Source organism: Ictidomys tridecemlineatus, chromosome 9 (assembly GCF_052094955.1).
Source record: "Ictidomys tridecemlineatus isolate mIctTri1 chromosome 9, mIctTri1.hap1, whole genome shotgun sequence".
Classification (NCBI taxonomy): Eukaryota; Metazoa; Chordata; class Mammalia; order Rodentia; family Sciuridae; genus Ictidomys; species Ictidomys tridecemlineatus.
In genome coordinates, this window is record NC_135485.1 from 81,013,459 (window position 1) to 81,035,201 (window position 21,743).

The following is a 21,743-nucleotide window of genomic DNA, read 5'->3' on the forward strand; positions in this document are numbered from 1 at the left end:
AGAGGGGTTCAAAAAACAGGTTCCAACCCTTTGGTGTCTAGAAGTCCACTTGAAATATACAGTAGTACCCCCACCCAGGGATACATCCCGAGACTCCCAGTGGATGCCTGAGCTGCAGATGGCACTGAGCCCTATATACACTGTTTTCCCCTATATCTACATTCTTATGACTGTTATAAATTAGGCACAGGAGGAGATTGACAATGGAAACTAATAGTAAAATAGAATAATTTTAACATAATTCAATAAACTTCCAACCATCGCTCCCCTTAAGCTTTAAGTAAAATCAGGGGTATGTGAGCGTCAGCACTGATAGTGCAACAGTCCATCTGATAACCAAGATGGCTACCAAGAGTGAGTAACAGGCAGGGAGCGTATACAGTGTTGACACACTGGACAAAGGGACAATTCATACCTCAGGGGGACAGTGCGAGACTTCATAGCATTACACACAATGAAATATAATTTAAAACTTAGGAAATTTTTTTATTTCTGGAATTTTCCACTTAACAGTTTGGGACTGCAGTTGACCACAAGTACCTGAAACTTTGGCGAGCTGAACCATGGGTAGGAGGGGACCACCGTAGATTAAGAGTGAAGTGTTGAAGAGGGAAACACGGGGCCAACTCTAGTGAAGGAAAGCAGTAGTCACTGTATGAAGCTCAGACTATATTAACTACGTGCAAGGAAAACTGCCAATCATATAGAGGGACACCACCTGAATGATGATGGGACAGTTCTCCAAGATGTACCATCCTCAGGGAGCACGCACTGCAGGGCAGAACATTAAAATACGTGAGAACTGCGAGGAGAGGTGGGTGACGCCATGACCAAAGCTGGAGACGGGACCAGCCTGCTGCCAGAAGTGGACAGACCCTGAAGGGGAACACCAGGAGGACAAAGTTAAGCTCAACAGGACACAGCACAGTGCGCTGACAGGATGTGCACAGGTGTCCAGAGGGCTTGCACTTACTGCGGTCGAGGAACGGCTGGTTTGAACTTTTCAGGCTTCTCTTTGGGGCCGCCTGTTCCTTGTTCCCCTTCTCCTCTTTTCCTGCCTTCTCTTGGATTGAGGGTTTTTTGAGTTTGTTCTGTGGTGCTGGGGATGGAACCCATAGCTTCCCACATCGATGCAAGCAATCCACCACTGAGCTGGGTCCCAAGCCTTTTTTTTTCCTCCCAAGAAAATCATTTCTTTAAAAGCTTTAAAAACAAATAATGCTGTTTTGCAAATATGACTTTGCTTAACGAGGGCCACCAACTTACAGCACTGTGATGTCAGGAACACAGAGTGTGCAGGGAAACTAACTAATGCTGCTACAGTTGGGAGATTGGCTGCTGTTGCTGACTGAAGTGTGGGTGACACACATTGGGACTTGTGACCCATCAGATCAGCGTAGTTAATGGTCACCCAACTCCCTGCACAGGCTTGGGTCTGATCACATATTCTGCCTGGATAGACATTTCAGCCTCTTTTGTATATAAAAGACACACACATACTCTCTCTCTCTCTCTCTTTCTCTCTCTCTCTCACACACACAGACACACTCTCACACACTCTTTCTCTCTCTCACACACACACACACACTCACACATACATGTATGTCCTGTCATACAAACATGTAAACTTGTCTGCAAGGGCACACATTAAATAAACAAGTATTATGTGCCTCAGGCAATCCTATTCTCTATAAATACATACACATTTTTTTGCATTTTGTTTTTTTTGTACCAAATTTCTACATTATCTAGCAACTTGCAAAAGAAAACTTTCTTTTTTTCTGATACAAAATGTCTCTAAAGACTCGTTATGTTTGGACTTTAATCAAAGGATATATATAATCAACAAATCAAGAGCATTGTATGTTTGCCCAGCCCTTTCTGAGACAGGGTCCTGCTAAGTTGCTGAGGCTGCACTTGAACTTGGGAAACTCCTGCACAGCCTCCTGAGCAGCTAGGATTACAGGTGTGTGCCACTGCACCAGCACAATGAGTTATTTTTAAGATTGCACCTCATTCTCTTCGCTGGCTTAATAGCTACAGCTCTGTGTCACGCTAGTGACTCCTTTACAATAGAGTTTAAGTGCACATCTTTACCTTAACCAGTCCACCTTCAAATGACCCTTTGAGAGAACCAAGTGACAGCATATTTCCAGGACTCCTGCCTGGTCTCTGTGTTGTTATCATACATTGCACATCTACATGTGTAAAAAAAATGTTGGCATTAATTGTGCTTTAACTACTCTATTGTCTTAAAGACCATAAACTGGGGGACTGTGACAAGGGCCTACCTGGGTAGGCAGAGGATTGGAGGAGGATGGGGGCAGAGAAAGTATTCAAAGAAACAGGAAATGATGATCTGCCCATGGAGGAGGAACATGATGAGTCACACCCCTTACAGGGGCCTGTGTCCACAAGACTAAAGCATCTTTACAACTCAATGATAAAAACACAAATAACTCAATTTTTCAAATGGGCAAAAAGAGGTGAAGAGACATTTCTCCAGACACCACCCAAGCGGTGTCAAGCGTGTGACAAGAGGTTCCTGGTGCTGGCACTTGATGTGCAACTTGGAACAATGAGGCACTTCCTGCCACCAGGGCAGCCTGGGCCCTGCTGGAGGTGGGTGCAGCTGTGAGGGACAGGGCAGGAGGTCACCTCCCAGGGATGGGTCAGCCCGAGTGGGCGTCGGGCACAGCCACCACAGCCCTTCATGTCCCTGTGCACATTACCCCTGGGTGGGTCTTTTCCTGTCTCCCTGCTCCATTTGCTTTTGCTGGTTTCATGGAGTATTTAAAGTAGTCTTGAACTGAGGTCAGTACATAATGTCCCTGTCACACTGCCTGGCACAGATCACGTGATCAATAAATCAAAACTAGAATTATTTATTTGTAAAAAAAGAAGGTTGAAATTACCTCAAAAAAGAAAAAAGAGGTGACACAGCAAGATGTGACGGGGGAGTCCCAGGCGCCTAGGGCAGCAGGCAGGGTGTTGCAGTGGGGGAGCCAGGTGGCAGGAAGGTCAGGTGGAGGCCCTCTTGAGACCTGACCAAATAGAGCGCTTCATTCCCTGTGCAGCCTTCACCTCTTCCCAGTCCAGTCTGATGTCGGGAACCTCCTCTTCTGGCTCAGGATCCTTCCTCAAGGCCCCCCGGGGGGAGGCGACCAGGATGGGCAGGGGGCCACATTCCTCCCGGAATTCCACCACATGGAGACCCTTCTTGTCGGCCAGCTGTTGGTGGGTTTCCTGGGCAAGACTAAAGTGAGAACAGCAGTTAGGTCTCCGAGGGTCCCTGTGGCTATAGGAGTGAGAGGCACCACCACAGGGTGGGGTGGGGGTGGGGGTGCAGTACCCACCAGAGAGCTTGGGGGAAAAGAGCAGTGCCAGCTGATTCTGGGTGGTTAAACCACAGTGGCTGTCACAGGGGGATGCCTCAGCCCACCTTCCCACCCCAAACTGGGGTACGCCAGGCCTCGCCTTCCAAACTCCCTAAGCACGTGCCTGCTGGGCCAAGCACCAAGCCTGAACCTTGTGGAGCCCTGAGATCTAACAACCAAATCACAGGAGGTCCAGGGGGGAAAGGACATCAAGGACCCCACGGGTGCTCAACCCTGGAAACACCATGGGACAAAACACCTGACTTCTTCAACACAACAGCAGCAAGGGGGGAAGGGCGAGGGACAGACCAAGAGAGACTTAAAAGACACAGGAGAAACTTTAGAAGTGCTGACATCTTCTCAACTGGATTGAATCAAATCAACAAGATTGAATCAAACTGTGTAAAAAAAAATGTTTTTAAATCGGACGAATGGATAGATTTGAATGAACAGATTCGATACTTGATAATACTGAGTCATGATATTTAGGAATGGTAAGGGTACCATGACATTTTTTTTCCCCAGTGCTGGGGATCAAACCTGGGCCTTAAGTGTTCCTAGCAAGCGCTCTACCATAGAAGTAAATGGATCCTTTACATCCTCTAAAGGATCAGAATCAGAAACCACTTCTCAGATTTCTGATTCTAATCCTTTAGAAATACACTGAAATATTTACGAATGAAATAAAATGGGACCTGAGATTTGGTTCAAAAAGACTCGGTGAGGTGATGTTGAGAAACAAGATTAGCTCTGGTTGGGCAGCAGAGCCCTGGGGTCACTGCAGCAGGTGGCCGTGGGAGCCCCTAGGAGACCCTCAGCACCTTGGTCTGCAGCACAGCCAGACCTGCTCAAACCCCAGGGAAGGTTACCTGGCGGGAGAGCCCATGGAAGAGGCCCCGGGTGAGGTTGAGCATGTTGACGGACCCAGAGACCTTGGCATACATGTCCTTGATGCCAATGAGCCGGCAGATGGTAATGATGGCCCTGTGGCAGCGCAGGCCGTATCCTAGGAGACAGGAAATGGACTGAGCACCTGCCAGCATGCTGTCTTTCGTGTGGCTCTGGGTTTAGGGAATGACATTTTGGCTTCACCACCCCCAGCTGGTGTGACTTCTAGGACGACATTTATTCAATGGTATGCACAAAAATTAAACAGAACATCTACCTTAAACGTAGTGGGGGGGAAACCAGGATATTACTTACATTAAAACTTAAGTGCCTGAAAACTCTTGGCCCTCTGCCCAGGCCAGCTCCCGTGTCCATGCCTGTTTACCATCAAGGGAGACGCCTGTCCTCACCCTCCTAGACCACTCAGCTGCCCTGGCAGCGACACCACTTCCCTCTCCTGGGAACACCTTCTGGCCTAAGTGGCAGCGTCTCCTGAATTGGTGGCTCCTAGAGTGCTTTCTCACCTCCCTGATGGCCTTCAGTGCTGGGGTGGTCTCCTCCCTTCTAGCCACGTGCCCTGCTCTTGGCCACCGGCAATCCCTCCTCCAGAAGAGCTTCAAAAACACAAGCCAGGGCTGGGGCTCTAGAGCAGAGCGCTTGCCCGGCATGTGTGAGGCACTGGGTTTGATCCTCAGCAAATCAAGGCTCCGGGGCACAACCTCTCAATGGCCATTGCTCTCTGAATTAAACAAAGACATCTGCAGGATCTTCCCCCCACAATATCATTATCACTCACACACACACACACACACACACACACACCGTGCCTGACCCCACTTACTGCACTGTCCTCACATGGCCTGTGCACGAGGGCACACTGCACCTGGGGCACGCACCAGCCTGGATGGTTCTCCCAGTCCTGCCCCTCTGCTCCTCTTCCTTCAGGATCTCACTCACACTGCCCCTGCCTAGAGGCCACCTCTGGCCACCCTGATGAAGGTGGCCCTCCTCCTCCTCTTGACAGCACTGAGGAAGGCACAAGGTTGCTTAGGGCCTCACTAAGTTGCTGAGGCTGGCCTGGAACTTGCAATCCTCCTATCTCAGCCTTCTGAGTGTCACTGGGATTACAGGTGTGCACCACTGCGCCCAGCTCCTGACCTGAACTCCTGAGATTTAAAAAACTACCGTCAAATGAAACAGGTTCTTACTACAGAACTGCAAGCAAAATGCAAATCCAAATGTTTAAGAATTCTGCACCAAGAGTGCACTGGGTGTGACTGTCCCCATAACCAACACTGCCTGTGGCCTGTCCACAAGACAAGAAAGGCCATTTCTGCTCACCCAGTGCCTCAATGAATAGAGATCATAGAAGTTCAACAGCACTCAATGGTGAGGGGCTGGGGGAGCTCCGTGACAGCACGTGCTTCACAGATGTGGGGCTCTGGTTTAATCCCCAGCATCAAATAACAAGCTTAACACCACGACATTTGTAGAGGAACAGCACGTGACTGGCAGGAAGGAACACCGTCCAGCTGGGTGAAGGCTCCAGGAGGAACCACATGCCCACTCATCCAACCCGTGCCCACTCATCCAACCGGACCACCTCCACCTGCTCCGCCCACCTCAGCCACTCTGGGAACAGGCCTGGGCCTGTGCAGCCCGACCTTGGCTTCTTCCCCAGGAGCCTCGCCTTCCTCAGCCTAATTCAGGCCTTCCATCTGTCACTCTCAGGATGAGTTCAAGGAGAGGTGAGGCCTTCCATCTGTCACTCTCAGGATTAGTTCAAGAGAGCAGTGGGTAGCCATTCACCGAGGGTGACTCCTCAAGGGTACGAAGGACACAGAAACCTAGTGGCACATCCCCTGCTCAGGCACCATCTCCCCAACGCAGTCCAGGCCAGGTGGCTGCAGGTGACCTTGGGCCTTTGACTCCATCAGCATCTCCTTATGCTCACGATGGCATCCGCCCTTCCCACAGTCGACCTGATCCAGGCTCAGAACAACCCGTGAGAGAAACCACCTCCCAACCATGCTGTCCAGGAGGCCGAGGCCCCATGAGGTCACAGCCAAGGACAAGCGCTGGCCAGCCACGGTGGGGAGCCTGGGGGTGCAGTGGGCCGGGCAGGCGCTCTCACCTGCACCAGTCGCCCCCCCTGCAGGATCTCCATGGCCAAGTCTGAGCCTCTGTCCCCAGGAAAACTGCAGCTTCCCCCTGCAGAGAGAAACTTCTGGAAAGAAAAGCTTCCCTCTCTGTGACGCTGATCCTCACAGCCTTGCAGCAGGCTGCAGGACAGAGACTCACTGACCCACATGCAGAGCAGAGGCCTCGCACCTGCCCAGGGCTCCTCAGTCCACCACCCGAGTGTCTGATGTGACTTTGGTGGAGTCTTGGACCTGGACGGCTGCAGCTGGCGGGGAGGCCTCCAGCGTCACCGGGAGCTCACCTGCTGCAAGGTGAGGGCGGTGCGTCTTTTGCGGGAGCGTGCCCGTTGGCCCCTTTCCAACTGCACGTCACTAGGCAGGCCACTCCTGGGGGCTTGGGACAGGGGTGACCCCTAAGGAAAGATTACTCATCACCCCAAATGGCAGCTCTAAAGTCCAGTCCAGAGCATTTCCTGCCAACCACTGAGCTCACTGTCAGGCCCCCAGGACGGCCTGCCCTGGACATGAGGAGGGCCGACCTGGGAGGGCCACCCTGCCCCCGGCATTCACCTTGTAATGAGAAGAGAATGAGGAGGGGCCTGTGCAGGCCACTTCCCTAGCTGTCCACAGATGGCATCCAGGGGCCACCCAGCCTTACATCAGTTCAGGGCTGGGAAAGGGACTTCCAGGTGGTCTTCTCCAGCCTCTGGGGCCAGGACACTGGGTTCCAGGGCTGAAGCCCAACTCAGCTCCTCGCAGGATCCAGGCTTGTGGAGGCTCTGCCCACTCTGCCCACCTGCCTGCCACCTCTGCACAGCATCTCTCCCTGGGCCACCCACCCCTTCCATCAGAACTTGGCCCCTGGAGGCTTGGTCTGGCCCCTGCCACCCACAGCAGACCCTTCTTCCTCTGACTACCGCTGCCGGAAAAATTGGACAATCGATGACACTGGCTTCGTGACATTTCCCGCACTGTCCTTGCTCGTCGGCTCTCTCGGTAGGGATGCGTCCTCATCTATCTTACTTGGCCAAATAAGCGTCTAAACCCCTTGAAGAGATGGAGGGGCCCCATGCCCCCAGCAGCTCGCCCTCCTACCCGGGCGGGCACTTTAGCACCGACTAAGTATAAAGTTGGCGGTTCATTGCATAATTGATCAAGAAGCCAGAAATTCTAAAACTGGTCCTTTTAACACAGTCAAATAAAAATTCTAAAAATGGTGTTCTGTCTAATGTTCAATCTCAGCGCTCAGGATTGTTCCCCTGCACGCAGATGAAATCATAAATTCAATCCACAGAACGTCAGACAGCTCTGTCATCCAGCACTGTGTGTCCCATACACAAGGCCAGGGAAGACATGTTCCACAGGAGCACTGGCACGGCTCCTCCCCACCTGCTCGGCCAGTGACCCCACAGTCCCTTAGAGGAGACCAGAGCCTAGAGGGGGTGTCACAGAGGCCCCTCCCTGCCCCATACCCCAGGCAGCAGCAGCATTTGAGAACCTGGCAAGGGAAGGGAGCACCGGAGAGTGGCCTTCCCGGGCCCTGAAGAACTGGCCCTGTCTCTGCCGCTCTGCGGAGAAGGACGAGGCCCTGGGGATCAAAAACGCTTAAGAGGCACTAACTGCACTAAGCCAGAGCAGCATGTGGGGAATGGGAATGAAAGGAAGAGGAGTCTCCAGGCAGAGTCAGGGCGGACTTCACGGGTCCACTTGGTGTGAACCGGCTTCGCTCAGCAGAAGCACAGGGAGTTCCCTAAGGGCCACACAGCCCCAAGGGCTGGCGGCTGGCACCCGTCTCCACCTGCGATTGTGCTCAGTGTGTCCTTGGTCACCAGCCAGAACCGTGGCTCTCAGGATGTGCCAGGCCACCCCTGCTTCTGAGACAGTCCCAATTAAGACTCTAAAGACCGGCCTCGGTGTCTGCCAAGTTCAGGGTGCTGCAGGAACTCCAGCCGCTCATTTGTTCTGTGATGCTCTTACCCCAATTAAGCTACTCAAAACTTTTGAAGTTCATGAGTCATTTGCTTCAAATATCTTTAAATTCAGGAGAGATTCACTTTCCTGGTAGCAAACACCCAGCAACTTAATTAAAAGGGGTTCAGCATTTAAGCTGCCACCAAGGCTTTCGACGGAAGGGAAAGGAGCTCGCTTCTCCCTGCTGCTCTGCGTGGATTCCCTTCCACTCCGACTCTGGCATTTAGGAGGTATTTCACTGTCACGGACTCGCTCCCAGGGTTGGCTGGCACCCACCGCTGCTCAGGTCAGCTGGCCATCAAGGTGCAGAGGAAGTAAGGCCAGCCTCCCTGCTCACATGCCTAAAGGACACTGAAGGCCCCCTGGTGACACAGACAAAGCAACTTTCCAACTGGCCTTGGGGAAACGCCTGAGTGAATTGCAATGTAAAAATTACCAGGCAGGGCTCTGGTGACATCTGAGCCGCTGCGACCTTGAGCTGCTGATGTCATGGACAGGACTGATTAAATGGAGACAAGCCTTGAATGACACTGGGGACCTGCAGGGCTGCATGGCCCCTCGTGGGTGGTGCACCTCCCGAGAGACCCAAGCTTGCTCAGCTGGGGAAGTCGAGATTCACCTGAGCAGGCCAGGGAGGCCCAGGGCAGGTGCCAGCAGGCAGGGTCCGGGATCCTTCCCGAGCACTGACCTTGCTAAGCACAGGCCAGGGCCAGGCTTCCTTGCCGTGGCCTGTCCAGTAACCAGAACCAGGCGCCTTGACACGCACACACTCTCCATGAGCTTTAAGACCAGCACTCAAGGAACTGCCCTCTGGCTCTCTCCTACCAGACACTGTGACTCCAAACTCAGCGTATGACAGGCAAGAGGCTGACACAGGCAGACGGGTCACACTGGGGCCTCCTGATAGAGCCTCAGGCGAACTTCTGACCCATCTGACGTCCATCCTCTGCCAGCACTTAAGAGAGGCTGAGCTGCGTGCCTCTGCGAATCCACGCCAGGTGATTTTCCATCCCAAGCAGCTCCCAGCTAGAGCTCTAGCTACACCTCTGCAAGAAGCACCAAGGTCAGAGACAGGCCTTGGGACCTGTGAAATGATCTGTCAAAGCTGGTAGCAGAAGATCAGCACATTAATAGCAACTGACATCATCGTTATCATCACCACCACCCTCACCACCGTCATTATCACCATCATTATCACCATCACTACCAACACCACCATCACCATCACCACCATCACCACCACCCTCACCACCATCATTATCACCATTATTATCACCATCACTACCAACACCACCACCAACATCACCACTATCACTACCACCATCACCACCAACATCACCACCACCATCACCACCACCCTCACCACCACCCTCACCACCATCATTATCACCATCACTACCAACACCACCCTCACCACCATCATTATCACCATCACTACCAACACCACCCTCACCACCATCATTATCACCATCACTACCAACACCACCACCAACATCACCACCATCACCACCACCATCACCACCACCCTCACCACCATCATTATCACCATCACTACCAACACCACCACCAACATCACCACTATCACTACCACCATCACCACCAACATCACCACCACCATCACCACCACCCTCACCACCACCCTCACCACCACCCTCACCACCACCCTCACCACCACCATCACCACCATCATTATCACCATCATTATCACCATCACTACCAACACCACCCTCACCACCATCATTATCACCATCACTACCAACACCACCCTCACCACCATCATTATCACCATCACTACCAACACCAACACCAACATCACCACCATCACCACCACCATCACCACCACCCTCACCACCATCATTATCACCATCACTACCAACACCACCCTCACACCATCATTATCACCATCACTACCAACACCAACACCAACATCACCACCCTCACCACCACCCTCACCACCATCATTATCATCATCATTATCACCATCACTACCAACACCACCATCACCATCACCACCATCACCACCACCCTCACCACCACCCTCACCACCATCATTATCACCATCACTATCATCATTTTCATCATTATCACTACCAACACCACCATCACCATCACCACCATCACCACCATCATTATCACCATCACTACCAACACCACCACCATCACCACCATCACCACCACCATCACCACCAATATCACCACCATCACTACCACCATCACCACCATCATCAACACCACCCTCACCACCACCCTCACCACCACTATCACCACCACCATCACTACCACCATCATTATAATTTCTAGAATTATAGCATTATCATCACCACCACGAGCACCACTACCAACACTACTACCATCATCATCATCAGTGCCACCATCACCACCACCATCACCACCATCATCGTCACCATCACTACCACCATCACCACCATCATTATGTGACATCACCACCACCATCATCATAATTACTAGTATTATAGCATTACCATCACCACCACCATCACCATCACCACCACCATCATCATCATCACCATCACCACCACCATCACCATCACCACCACCATCATCATAATTACTAGTATTATAAATCATTACCACCACCAACACCACCACTATCATCATCACCATCACCACCACCATCATCACTGTGGTCACCATCATTGTCATCATTACCAACATTACCATCACCACCACCATCACCATCACCACCACCATCATCATAATTATTAGTATTATAGCACCATCATTACCACCACCAACACCACTACCAACACCACCACTATCATCACCACCATCACCACCATCATCATCACTGTGGTCACCATCATCGCCATCATCACCAACATCACCATCACCACCACCATCACCATCCTTCTGCTCATATTAACAGCAGCCAACACTTATTGAGCAACCCCCGTGCGCCAGAAGGTCAGCACATGACGTGCACTGTCTCCTTTAACCTTTGATGACAATGTTAGGAGATGGTCAACGCTACTGTCCAACTGAGGCACAGAGCAGACAAGCAGGTTGCCCAGGTCACACAGCTAATATGAGGACTACGAAGCCGGGCAGCGAGGGGCTTAACCATTATCCTAAAATCTGGAGAAATGTCCCAGTTATTTCACCTGCAGGGTGATTCCTGAGGGAGGGGCTTTCCTTGGAGCCTTGGTTCTGCGGGATCTCACAGTGCCCTAGGTCACCCTCCCCCCCATCTGTCCCCAGGAGTGCCTGTCCTCCAGGCAGCAGCAGTGGGACCTGCCCGTCCCTCTACGTCTGTCCACAGAAGCAGGAGTAGACCCCATGGATCCCCAGCCCTGATCTCAGAGACCTGTCCTGGATAGTGGGCCATCTTGGGGTGCTGGGGTCATGTCCTAGGCCGAAGCCTGGGTTCAAGGTGTCCCCAGGAGCAGTGGCAAGGCTGGGTGTGACTAGGTGACAAGACTCTCAATCCCTGGTGGCCGGTTCTGCCTTTGACAGCTGCGGCACTGTCCTCCGAGCCTCTCTGGCTGCGTGAAAGCAGCTGACGCTCAGCAGTGACCTGCTGAATCCTCGCAGCCACTGTCCAGAGGAGAGCCTTGCAGGCTCTGGGTTTGCTGGTGAGGACAAGGACATCGAGACCCTGCCCAGGGTCACAGAGTGACGTTCCGTGGAGCCCAGACTCCCCCCAGATGCTGCAGCCACCCAGCAGGGGCCATGCAGCTTCCCAGAGCGCAGCCCGGGAGCCCACAGGTACCTGCTGCGCAGGTCCGAGAAGTGTGAGCAGCGGCCAGCTCCACCCCGTGTGGGGCCAGGCCGACCCTGGTGACTGCTGAGGCAGGAGGGGTCTGCAGGGGTCTGCAGGGGTCTTTCCTGCCACCCTCCCACTCAGAAGCTCATACAGAGAAGGAGATGACACCGCCGGCCCTCCGGAGTCCAAGAAAATAGCTCACTTCAGAGTCATCAGCCAGTCCTTCCCAGGGTCTAACTTGAATTACTCCGGCTGGGGTCTAATTCAATTAGGTACGACCAGCTGTGCTGTGATGAGCCCAGTTAGGAGATCATCTCAGCCTTTCCTCTTCACCCCCTTCCCTTCGCCTTGACTTGGTGAAGCTGCTCAGCCGCTGATGGGGGCCCGTTCCCTTCCCTGCCGGCCGGCAGCGTTTTCCAGAATCAACATTTCTCTACATTAGAAGCAAACACACACATTTTCCCCCTTTTAAATTTGCTTTGCTAAACAAATTAATCTAGCACCAGATTATATTATGAAGAGGCACAAATCTTTCCCGAGATAAGCATCTGTCGCTGGATTAGCAGCAGCCAGTGGGCTGTGGACGGGTTTGCTGAGCCCTGTGATGCCGCCCTGGGCGTTAACTTGAGTAATCACGGATGTAATTAGGGGTAAACGGAACCTGATTCCACTTCCACGGCTACACAGCAAGTGGGTCTTCAGAGGAGGCGACGGAGGGCACCTGCTGAGTCTACTGAGGTCAGACTCTCAGAGCCCCTGACCAGAGCTACGGGCGCCATGCTGGGGTGGCTGAGGCAGGCCCCGGGCCCTCCAGGGAGCTGCCGGCTCCTGGCCTTGGCCTGGCATGGGGCTCCGGCTCCCTGGACAAGCTGCTGTCCAGGGGTGACACGAGGCACACACCGTCTTGTCCAGTGAAGGGAGGAGGAAAATGGTGAGCTGAAGGGCCAACACCGGCCACCCCACAAAAACCTGTCCCCAGCTGCCGGCTGCCTGCCTGGCCAAGGTCAGGGAACCTCGCAGGACCCGTCCAGGCCCCTCCGCATCAGGGAGCTCTCCGCAGCACTTCTCCTGCCCCTGGATCCCGAGGAGCCCCAGGCGGGGTTGGTGGCGCCCAGACCTGGGTGTGGAGGAGCCCTTCCCCCCACAGCCGACGCCTCCCACAGCTGCTGCAGGAAGTGGGGGGGCTGCGACTCCGGGTGCCACTGGGCCACAGCCTGTCATCAGAGGCCAAGGAGTCGGGGCACCAGCTGCTGGGGCAGGGACAGGCACTCAGCCGTCCCCGGGAAGCCTCCACCCGCCGCCTGTCCGCAGAGCTTCAGTTGCCAGCACTGGGCTCTTCCTACGGCCTGGCCTGGCCGCTGATAAGGCCACTCCTGGTCCGGGACCAGCTCCCCTGGCGGGGCCTCTCTGGGGCCTTGGAGGTTTCTCAGGACTCCGTCCAGGCCTTGCTCCGGCAGTACCAGTGTCCGCATCCACTCCCAGGTGGATGGGAAGGAGGGAGGCCCCCTTTTCACGTCCACCTGCTTCCCCAGTCCTGCTGACTGCCTGGGTGTCCCGACACGGGACGCCATCTCTCCCTGCGATCCTGCGCCTGACCCCTGGCCTCTTCCTTTTCAGTCTGGCCCCCGTGAACCGCCCTGCACACCTCGGAGTCCCTCCCTCCCAAGCCGCACACGTCCCAGCCCCCAGACAGACCCAGAGCTCCGTGGTGGCCGCCTACCTGAGGTCTCCCCCAGAATCCGGGGGGGCTTGCTGTCTTTCCCGTTGTTGCTGGGCCTGGGAGAAGGCTCCGTTGTGCTAGCCCCAGCGGGGATCCTTCTCCGGGGATCCGGGGAGGCAGTGACCCCCTCGGTCTGCAGCGAGATGGAGGTGGCCATGATGGCAGCGATGGTGGTGGTGGCCACAGTCGTCTTCCGTGTTTGTAAGATGGGGACCGTGGTGGGGCCAAACACACCCGGGAAAGTGTTGGCCTCCGGGGCCTCCTCGTCCCCCGTGGGCCCCCAGGCGATGAACTCTGTCTCTGTCGTGGGCCTGCTGCCCCTGAAGTCGAAGCCACTGAGACCAGTGTCCTGCACGTGCCTCTTCCCCCGCCGCAGGAGACTCTGGTGCTCGGGGGCCCCTCCGGCCACCGCGGAGGATGAGGACGAGGAGGAGGAAGTGAGGGACGGGCTGGATTTGGCAGCAGCTGGGGGCTTGGCGAGACCCCCTCTGGGCACGAGGGAGGCCACCTGGTCTCTGGGCCTGTGGGCTCTCCTGGCACGGGGCATCTGCCCATGGGCCCGCTCCGCCCGGGGCGCCCGAGGGCTCCACACAGGGGCAGGGAGCCGAGACGGCTGTCCACTCCTCAGGCTCCACAGCCGCGGGGGCCTCTGCGGTGGTCGGGGCAGGAGGCGGAACTCGGGGCCTGGGCCCAGGGACTCACAGGACGGGAAATCCACAGCAAGCTGCAGCATGGCTATCAGGATCCAAGCATGGCTTCCAAGGGAGCGGCCCGGCCAGCGGATGGACATGGAGCTGCGAAGGAGAGAGAGGAGAGTGGTCAGCAAGGCGGGCAGGGCTCTGCGGGGCCAGGTCATCACCCTCCATCAGGACAAGGCCAGTCTTCTCTTGCAGGAGGAGCTCAGCCTCAAGGGCAAACCCCTCCCTCTGAGGGTCACTGGAGCATCTCCCTCTCCACCTTGAGAAGACCATGCCCTCCAGGTCCCCAGAGGCTGCCCCCAGCCAGCTGACAACCACAAGGCCCATCTCCTGGGAGCAGGACCAAGACCAACGGACCCCATCATCCCCGATGTGATGACCTGCCAGTCCCCTTCTTATGCCCATAATGACAGGAGGCACCAAGAGGACACAGACTGAGAACCGTGGGACTGGCCAGCCTCCGGCCGGACTCCAGGCCCAGGTGCTCTCCTCTAGGAAGCACAAGAGGCTCACGGCCATTGGCCATCGGCTCTCCCAAGGCCTGGTGGGACGAGGTCTGACTCGGGCAAGGAGCAAACAGTCGGTGGCCCCTGAGCACCACCTGCATGCACTCTGCAAGGCCCCTGGCCCCGGCCCTGGCCCCTGCCATGGCCCCTGCTGTGGCCCCTGAGGTGAATGTGACTGTCTTAGAGCTGCCAGGGCCTTCCTCCCTGGACGCCAGCCGCCCGGGCTGGGCCTCTGCCGAGGTCGGAGGGACCTGAGACCTGCTCCAGATAAGCTGGGGGTTCACTGATGCCGAAGTGTGGTCCTGCTGACATTCCCACCTGTTTGTCCCGGGTGCAGGTGGCCTTGAAGCCCTCTGTCCACCTCCTCAGCCCCAGGAGCTGGAGAAAGGCCAAACCCTGCACAGCCTGGGGGAGGCTGAGCTGCGGAGGCCGGAGCCCCGGGGAAGCGTGGTGTCCACGGCCCGTGGAGCACTCCACAGAGAGCCCAGGCCTGGAGCCATCTCCAGGAAGGTGGACGCTGGAGCGTCACGGGAACATCCGGAGCACAGCACAGAACCACATGGCAGGCTGGGGGACGCGGGCCCACGTGCCCTCTCCCACGGCACGGATAACTGAGGACTGATTACAGGTGCCATTCAAACTCAGCTCTTGTCACAACCTCAGGTCTGAAAGTTAAAATGAATCCCAAAACTCCATGCTGCTGTGGTGGGGGTGGGCAGGGCGGCGGAGCCTCCGGGACACGCAGGCCACTTTTCCTTATAGGTGTCATGTGACTTTAAAAAGGACGGGATTGGGGTGAGTGTGAGCACCCTGTCGAGTGTGCACACACACCAGTGTGCAGCAGCGTGTGCATGCATGTGTCAGTGTGTGTGCTGGGTGTGACTTCGACAATCCTGTGTGTGTCCTGTCGCGAGGAAGAGACTGTGTGCAGTGTGTGTGTGTCAGCATGTGTGGGTGTGAAGATGCGTGTGGCTGTGTGTCCGCAGATGTGAGTCAGCCTCACGCACACCGTGCCTGTGTGTCCGTGTGAGACGGGAATGCGCTGTTGTGCCCCGTGTGCCCCTGCATCTGCCCATGGGCACCTGCACATGCCCACGTGTGAGACTCTCTGGTGTGCCTGCATATCAGTGAGTGTGCAAGGCGTGTCTGGGAGTGTGACAGTGTGTGCAACTGTAACTAGGTCCCAGTGTGTGCACAACTCTCCGGGGCCGAGGCCTCCTGGCACTTGGGAATGAGCTGGTCCCCAGGGGTCATTGAGATGTTGAGAGAAAGAACCTCACATTAATGAGCATTAATTATCAAAAAGGGCTAATCCCCAAATAATAAGGCCCTAGTTTCTTAATCAGAATCAAAGTGCTTTGCTCCAGAAATTAGGAAGTGTTCATTATGCTAATACCTCCGCCCTGGGTTGCTGTGTTGTGCAATTTCCCTGCACAAGCAGCCGAGCTTGGTGCAGGGACCAGGGCCATCATCACTGCACGGGGACATCTAGGTCAGTGTGAAAGCCCCCGCACGTGCTGAAGGCAGCTCCTCTGGGGCTGCTGGCGACCTAGCGAGGGTGGGAGATGGTGGAAAACACAGCTTTCTCCCCTGCAGCTGGGTAGGAGTCTGGCCCCAGGGGAATGAGATTCTGCTTGGAGTAGGTGCTGGGCCCCACCAGGCCCCACAGGAAGCCATGAGACCCTCCCCCAGGCCCCACTAGGACTCACGAGGTCTTACCAGGCCCCAGGCCCCCAGGCCCCCAGGCCCTACCCAGCAAGCTGCACTAAGAGCGAGCAAGGGCACACCTGCCGCCATCCAGGCTTGGAGAAATATCGCCCCAGGAAATTAAAACCACAGCACCTCAGCCTGGGCCTGCCTCCCCGGCATAACTTCACACACAGGATATTTCTGTGATTTTTCACCAATCACGGGCTGTAATTGGTTACCATAGAAACCCCTCATTTCCTAGACACCCAGCTCTTATGCAGAAAACCAGCCATGGCCACGTGGCAGGGGAGGTGGATTCGCTTCTCCCCAAGTCCAGCTTCTTTTTAAAGTGACACATTTGTTCAGAGGGAAAATAGAGGGCTGGTGGGCGAGTCAGGACCCAGCCTCCCCCTCCCCGGCATCCAGGAAGCCCCGCAGGGACCTGCTCCCCCAGGAAGGCCCAGGCTGATGGCGTGGCCTGCGCAGAGGCACCAGGGGCCCTGTACAGGGGCCAAAGGCCCCGGACTCTGCCTGGCCCCGGGCCCAGCCTGGCCCTGAGTGCTACCAGGAATTTCTTGGTCTGGAGAGTGCCCTCCAAGGACCCTGAGCGGCCCCATGCCACTTCCCTGTGGCCCCCAGCCAGCTCTGAACCAGGCCGAAGCCCAGGATGCTCTCTGACCTGCGCAGGGCTGGACGCCCCCGGCTGCTCTCACTTCATGAGGAAGCCGTCTCGGAGGCTTGGAGGGGCTCACCCAGGGAGGGACCATGGCGCTGTCAGCCAGGCACCGAGAGGTGGGGGACACCCACACCCCAGGAGGGAGGCCCCGAAGCACGGCTGCCCTCTGTAGTGGCCCCAGAGGCAGGCAGAGGTGGGGTCAGCTTCCCCAAACTCCGGACCATCCACAGACCCCTTAAGAACATGTCACGGCCTCACACCCACAAGGAGAGCACCCAGCAGAAGGTGGACAGTGGTCAGTGCTGCAGGGGGTGAGCCCGTCATGGCAGTGGGAATGCATGCGGGCGGCGGGAAGCAGCTGGGTGAGTCCTGGAAAGGAGTTAGCGCTGCCCAGCAGCTCCACTCCCAGAGGCCCACGGATGTCCAAGGCAGCACCTCAGTGACCCAGAGAGAAAGCTGCCCCAGTGCCCATCCAAGCGCACAGTAGGTACAACAAAACATTGTCCAGACATGGATAGGGCAGAAAGACTTGGCCAGGGACAAGGATGGACCCTGAAAATACTGCCCTTGGTGAACCCACATTGCTGCGCGTCGGCTGGTTGCTCCGTGCAGAACGTTCAGAACAGGCAAATCCAGACAGGAAGTAGGCTGTGGCTGAGGGTGGGGAGGACGGGAGCCACTGGGATTGATGCGGTGGCTGTGTATCCCTAAGAGCATCCTCAGACCGCTGGCCTGACTGCTTCCTAGGGTCCACGTGACACACGTCCATCAAAACCCAATACCAAGAAAGGCAACGGGCAGAGGAGGGGTGTGTGCAGGGGTGCTGAGGGGCCAAGGTGGACACGTGTCGACCCTGGACCCTGGTCGGCAGGTGAGAGGGAGGCCAGCCCGGCCTCCCTGACCTTCAGACACGGCCACCACGGGCAGCCTGGACCTGCAGGCTCCTTCCCGCAGTGCTCCCTGGGACTCCAGGAAGGAGAAGGACCCCCTTCCTGCTCAAGGGCAGCACCAGGCCACGCCCTGCAGGGCCCGGCCAGGGTGGGCTCGCCTGGCAGCCTCTGATGGACACTTTTCAAATGAAGAATGACACCGGCAGGCACCCCGTGCCCAGGGGGAGCTGCCCATCTCTAGTGTACAACAGTCCTGCTTCCTTTTTTATTGAAATTTCCTTTTCCCAAGAATCGTTTAAGAAGATCCAGAGAACTGAGATTCAATTCGCTGCCTCCATAGGTTTTCCCCACAGAAGAAAATCACTGTCAGTTAAGGGAGACAAGGTCAGCTCTGTACCCAGGGTCGCACCTTACTGGAGACCTGTGGCTAGCGGCGAGCGTGAGCCTTCTAGAGGCTGCTGGTCCCTCTCATGCTGGGGCATCGGGGCAGGGAGGATCCAAGCTGGGCGAGCCCTGGGATTGTGCAGCCAGGGGCCACCTCAGACTCTTCAAGGTGGGACGAGACCTCAGAGCCCTGCAGCAGGTGGCCCGGTCCACCCAGTTCTCTGTGGATTCCTGCTCCCCTGCCTCTTCACACCCTGGCCCTGAGCCCCTGTGAGGTCAGAGCTGTGTGTTGGGGAGTCAGCCAAGCCTGGGCTTGCTGCTTCACTCTGCCACCCCCAGTGTGCTGGTCCTGCCCAGGGGACACTACAACAGGTGTCTGTGTTCTCCTTCCCTGGGATGGACAGTTCTCAGGGCAGAGCCAGGAACAACCCGAGGCACGCTCAAGGACATGGTGCGCAGCACAGACAAGTGTCGGTCAGTCCGTCTTCCTCTGTGGAGTCCCCACACCTGGCAAGGAGGACCCCTCACCTGGTGCACAGGACTCACCTGGGAAACTTCTGGTCCTACTACCCAGTCCCCAGGACCCTGTACCCCACCGGACTGCCCCCCACCCACTTCAGCGAGCTTGCTAAACAAACTTTTTCATCTTAGAATAATTTTTACACAAAAATAAGAAGAGAGCAGGGAGTGCCTGGGACTCAGCTCCCAGTCCCCCTGGGGGTCATCTGGGTCCCTGTGTACCTGTCACCGCTCGGGGGCCAACGTCAGGACAGCGGGCCGCGTGCTCAACCACACAGCTTGCCCAGGTCTTGCTAGTCCACCACGCATCCTGTGCCTGGCCCAGGTCCCCGCCCAGGACACGTCACCTTCTGTCCTGGGGCTCCTTGGGATGCTCTCGGCCATGACGGTTCCTCAGACTTTTCTGCAGTGGGATCTTGGTGACTGTGGAGTCCTGGGGAGCTGCTCCCTGCCTGGCCTTCCTGGGGTTCACCTAGCACTTTTCCCACATCAGCCTGGGGTAACGGGCTTGGCAGGTGGCCACGGGGGAGGCATCCTCGGTACCCCTTCCCATGCAGGGCATCTGCCCACTAAGGCCCCTTCCTGTTGAGGCCACCTGGGCCACTACATGGAGGTCACCTCTGCACCACTGGAAAGCACCCCTGCTCTCATCTTGGGGACAGGCCACTGGCACAGTACACACAGGGGTTTCCTGCCTCTTCGTGATTCCCCACTGAGAGCCAGGCCAGGCAGGAGGCAGGATGGGAACTGTCCCCACAGTAGGTGGCGCCCAGGGGCACAGTTTTCCCCTTATTTAGTCTTCCCCAAGTGTCCCTGTGCCTTGGGAAGTCCCTAGGGAGTCAGCAAGGAGAAGCCCAAGCCCCAGGGCACCTCACTGACCCAGACTTGGCCAGGGAAGTGGTGGAGGCCTGGGAGGGCGAGGCCCGTGCAGAGCCCTTCTCCTGGAGGTGGCAGTGGACTGTGCTCTCTGCAAAGACGAGACAGAAAGGGGTGGAGGCTGGAGTCCAGGGGCTGGATGAAGAAGTGACTTCTGAGGTCCGGGGAACGGTGGCCACCACGCCCAATGCTAAGCTTCGGGAGAGTGAAGCCTCCAGGTAGGCGGGCCTTCCTACGGCTGGACCTGAATGACCCCGGAGGCCCACATGGGAGAGCTGAGCCCCAGCTTGGTGCTGCTGGGAGCGGGTGGGACCCTTAAGAGGTGGGGCCTGGTGGGAGGTCTTTGGGTCGTGAGGGGTGTGCCTGAGGGGGCCTGCAGGACCCCAGTCTCTTCCTCTCTCTCTTCCTTCCCGGCCACGGCCTGAGTGGTCTGGCTCCACCCCATGCTCTCACCATGATGTCCTGCCACAGGGCCGTCCACCATGGACTGACCCCAGCGCCACGAGCCAACAAGCTCCAGTGTCTGGGTGGGGAGCTGGGTCCTCCCGTCCTCTTCCCTCCACGCTGACCTCTGAGAGAGGTGTGTTCCACGGGGACGGGAATCTGTGCCTGAGGGGAAGCGAGGCCTCGGAGATTGGAGGGGAGTGGACCCACCACCCCTCCCCTCTCCTCAGAGCCCACGCTGCCCAGGCCCCAGAACTTCTGTGCTCGAGAGCAGGATGCCACTCCCCAGCACCTGCCTTTCCCCTCCACACAGGAGGCTCCGGCTGCCCCGGGCCAGAGGGTCCCCAGGCTGCCCGTCCAGGAGGGCGCAGGTGGCCGCCCACGGGAGCCCGGGCAGCCACCTCCCTGCCCTGCTCAGGGACACCGCCCTGCAGCTGGCTCAGAGGGAAACACTTTCCTCTGGAGGCAGCGCGAGGCTGCTCCTCCCTGATTCATCCTGACGTCAGTCCGCGTCCCGTAAGCGCCCACCGCGCCTCTCTGCCTCCCGTTGAACATGATGGAAAACATCCCTCCCTTCCAGGACGGAGCCACAGCAGCCTCACACGCCAGATGTGCAAGCCACGTGGGACTCCCAGGGAGGCAGCGGCACAGGGTGACACAGTGGCCGCAGATGGGAAGCTCCGGAGTGGCCAGAGGCCTTCCGAGGCCCCTCCCGAGGGTCGGCCCTCTTCCCCCTCCTCACCCCAAGTCCTGGGGTCATCTCAGCACCACCCCCGTGATGGCTGGGCCCAGTCCTGCTCCAAGGTCAAGGCCCAGGACTTCCCCTGCTTCAGAGGTAGCTCAGAGCCAGGGGTCATGGGGCAGGGACGGGGCACACACTGAGGGCAGCACGGGCCTCCCCTGACTCCAGCAGCTGAGCCAGCACCTGTGGGAGGGTGTGCTGCCGTGGCTTGTCACCTCCCCTGGCAGTCACAGGATGCTCCAGCTGAAAGGGACAAGAACAGCGGTCCCAACCGGCCTGCTCCAAGATGAGCTCCTTACCCTGGGGCCCTGCTCCCAGCGGGCTTGTGAGCCTCAGCCAAGGGCTCCACACCACGTTCGGGGGGCCGTGGGCCAGGCAGGGGCTCTGAGTTCTGCATGTGAAGCCCCACATTCTGCCGAGCACGAGCCGGGAAACAGCTGCAGACCAAACCCTCAGAGCCAGACGAGGCCCCTGTGAGACCCACAGATGGACGGCCTG

General features: G+C 56.8%; 2 protein-coding genes across 10 annotated transcripts in view; both read right to left on the reverse strand.

Annotated features, from left to right (window-relative positions):
• LOC144366833 (uncharacterized) overlaps window positions 1-21,743 on the reverse strand; it is a 284,013-nt gene that overhangs the window by 34,612 nt on the left and 227,658 nt on the right. For 2 of the 7 annotated variants that reach the window (XM_078021670.1, XM_078021675.1), the window contains exon 1: window positions 541-2,725. The gene's annotated coding sequence lies outside the window, so the exon portion shown is untranslated. Of the gene's footprint in view, window positions 1-540; window positions 2,726-2,915; window positions 3,019-21,743 lie in introns of those variants that run through there. The other 5 variants (XM_078021671.1, XM_078021669.1, XM_078021673.1 and 2 more) reach the window with 5 other exon arrangements.
• LOC144366837 (adherens junction-associated protein 1-like) overlaps window positions 2,870-21,743 on the reverse strand; it is a 47,124-nt gene continuing 28,250 nt past the window's right edge. For 2 of the 3 annotated variants that reach the window (XM_078021682.1, XM_078021683.1), the window contains 3 exons: window positions 13,822-14,615; window positions 4,247-4,383; window positions 2,870-3,246 (listed from right to left, as the gene is read on the reverse strand). In XM_078021682.1, the coding sequence (XP_077877808.1) occupies window positions 3,022-3,246; window positions 4,247-4,383; window positions 13,822-14,615 (1,156 nt within the window). In that variant the 3' untranslated portion in view covers window positions 2,870-3,021. Of the gene's footprint in view, window positions 3,257-4,246; window positions 4,384-13,821; window positions 14,616-21,743 lie in introns of all 3 variants that reach the window. The other variant, XM_078021684.1, reaches the window with a different exon arrangement.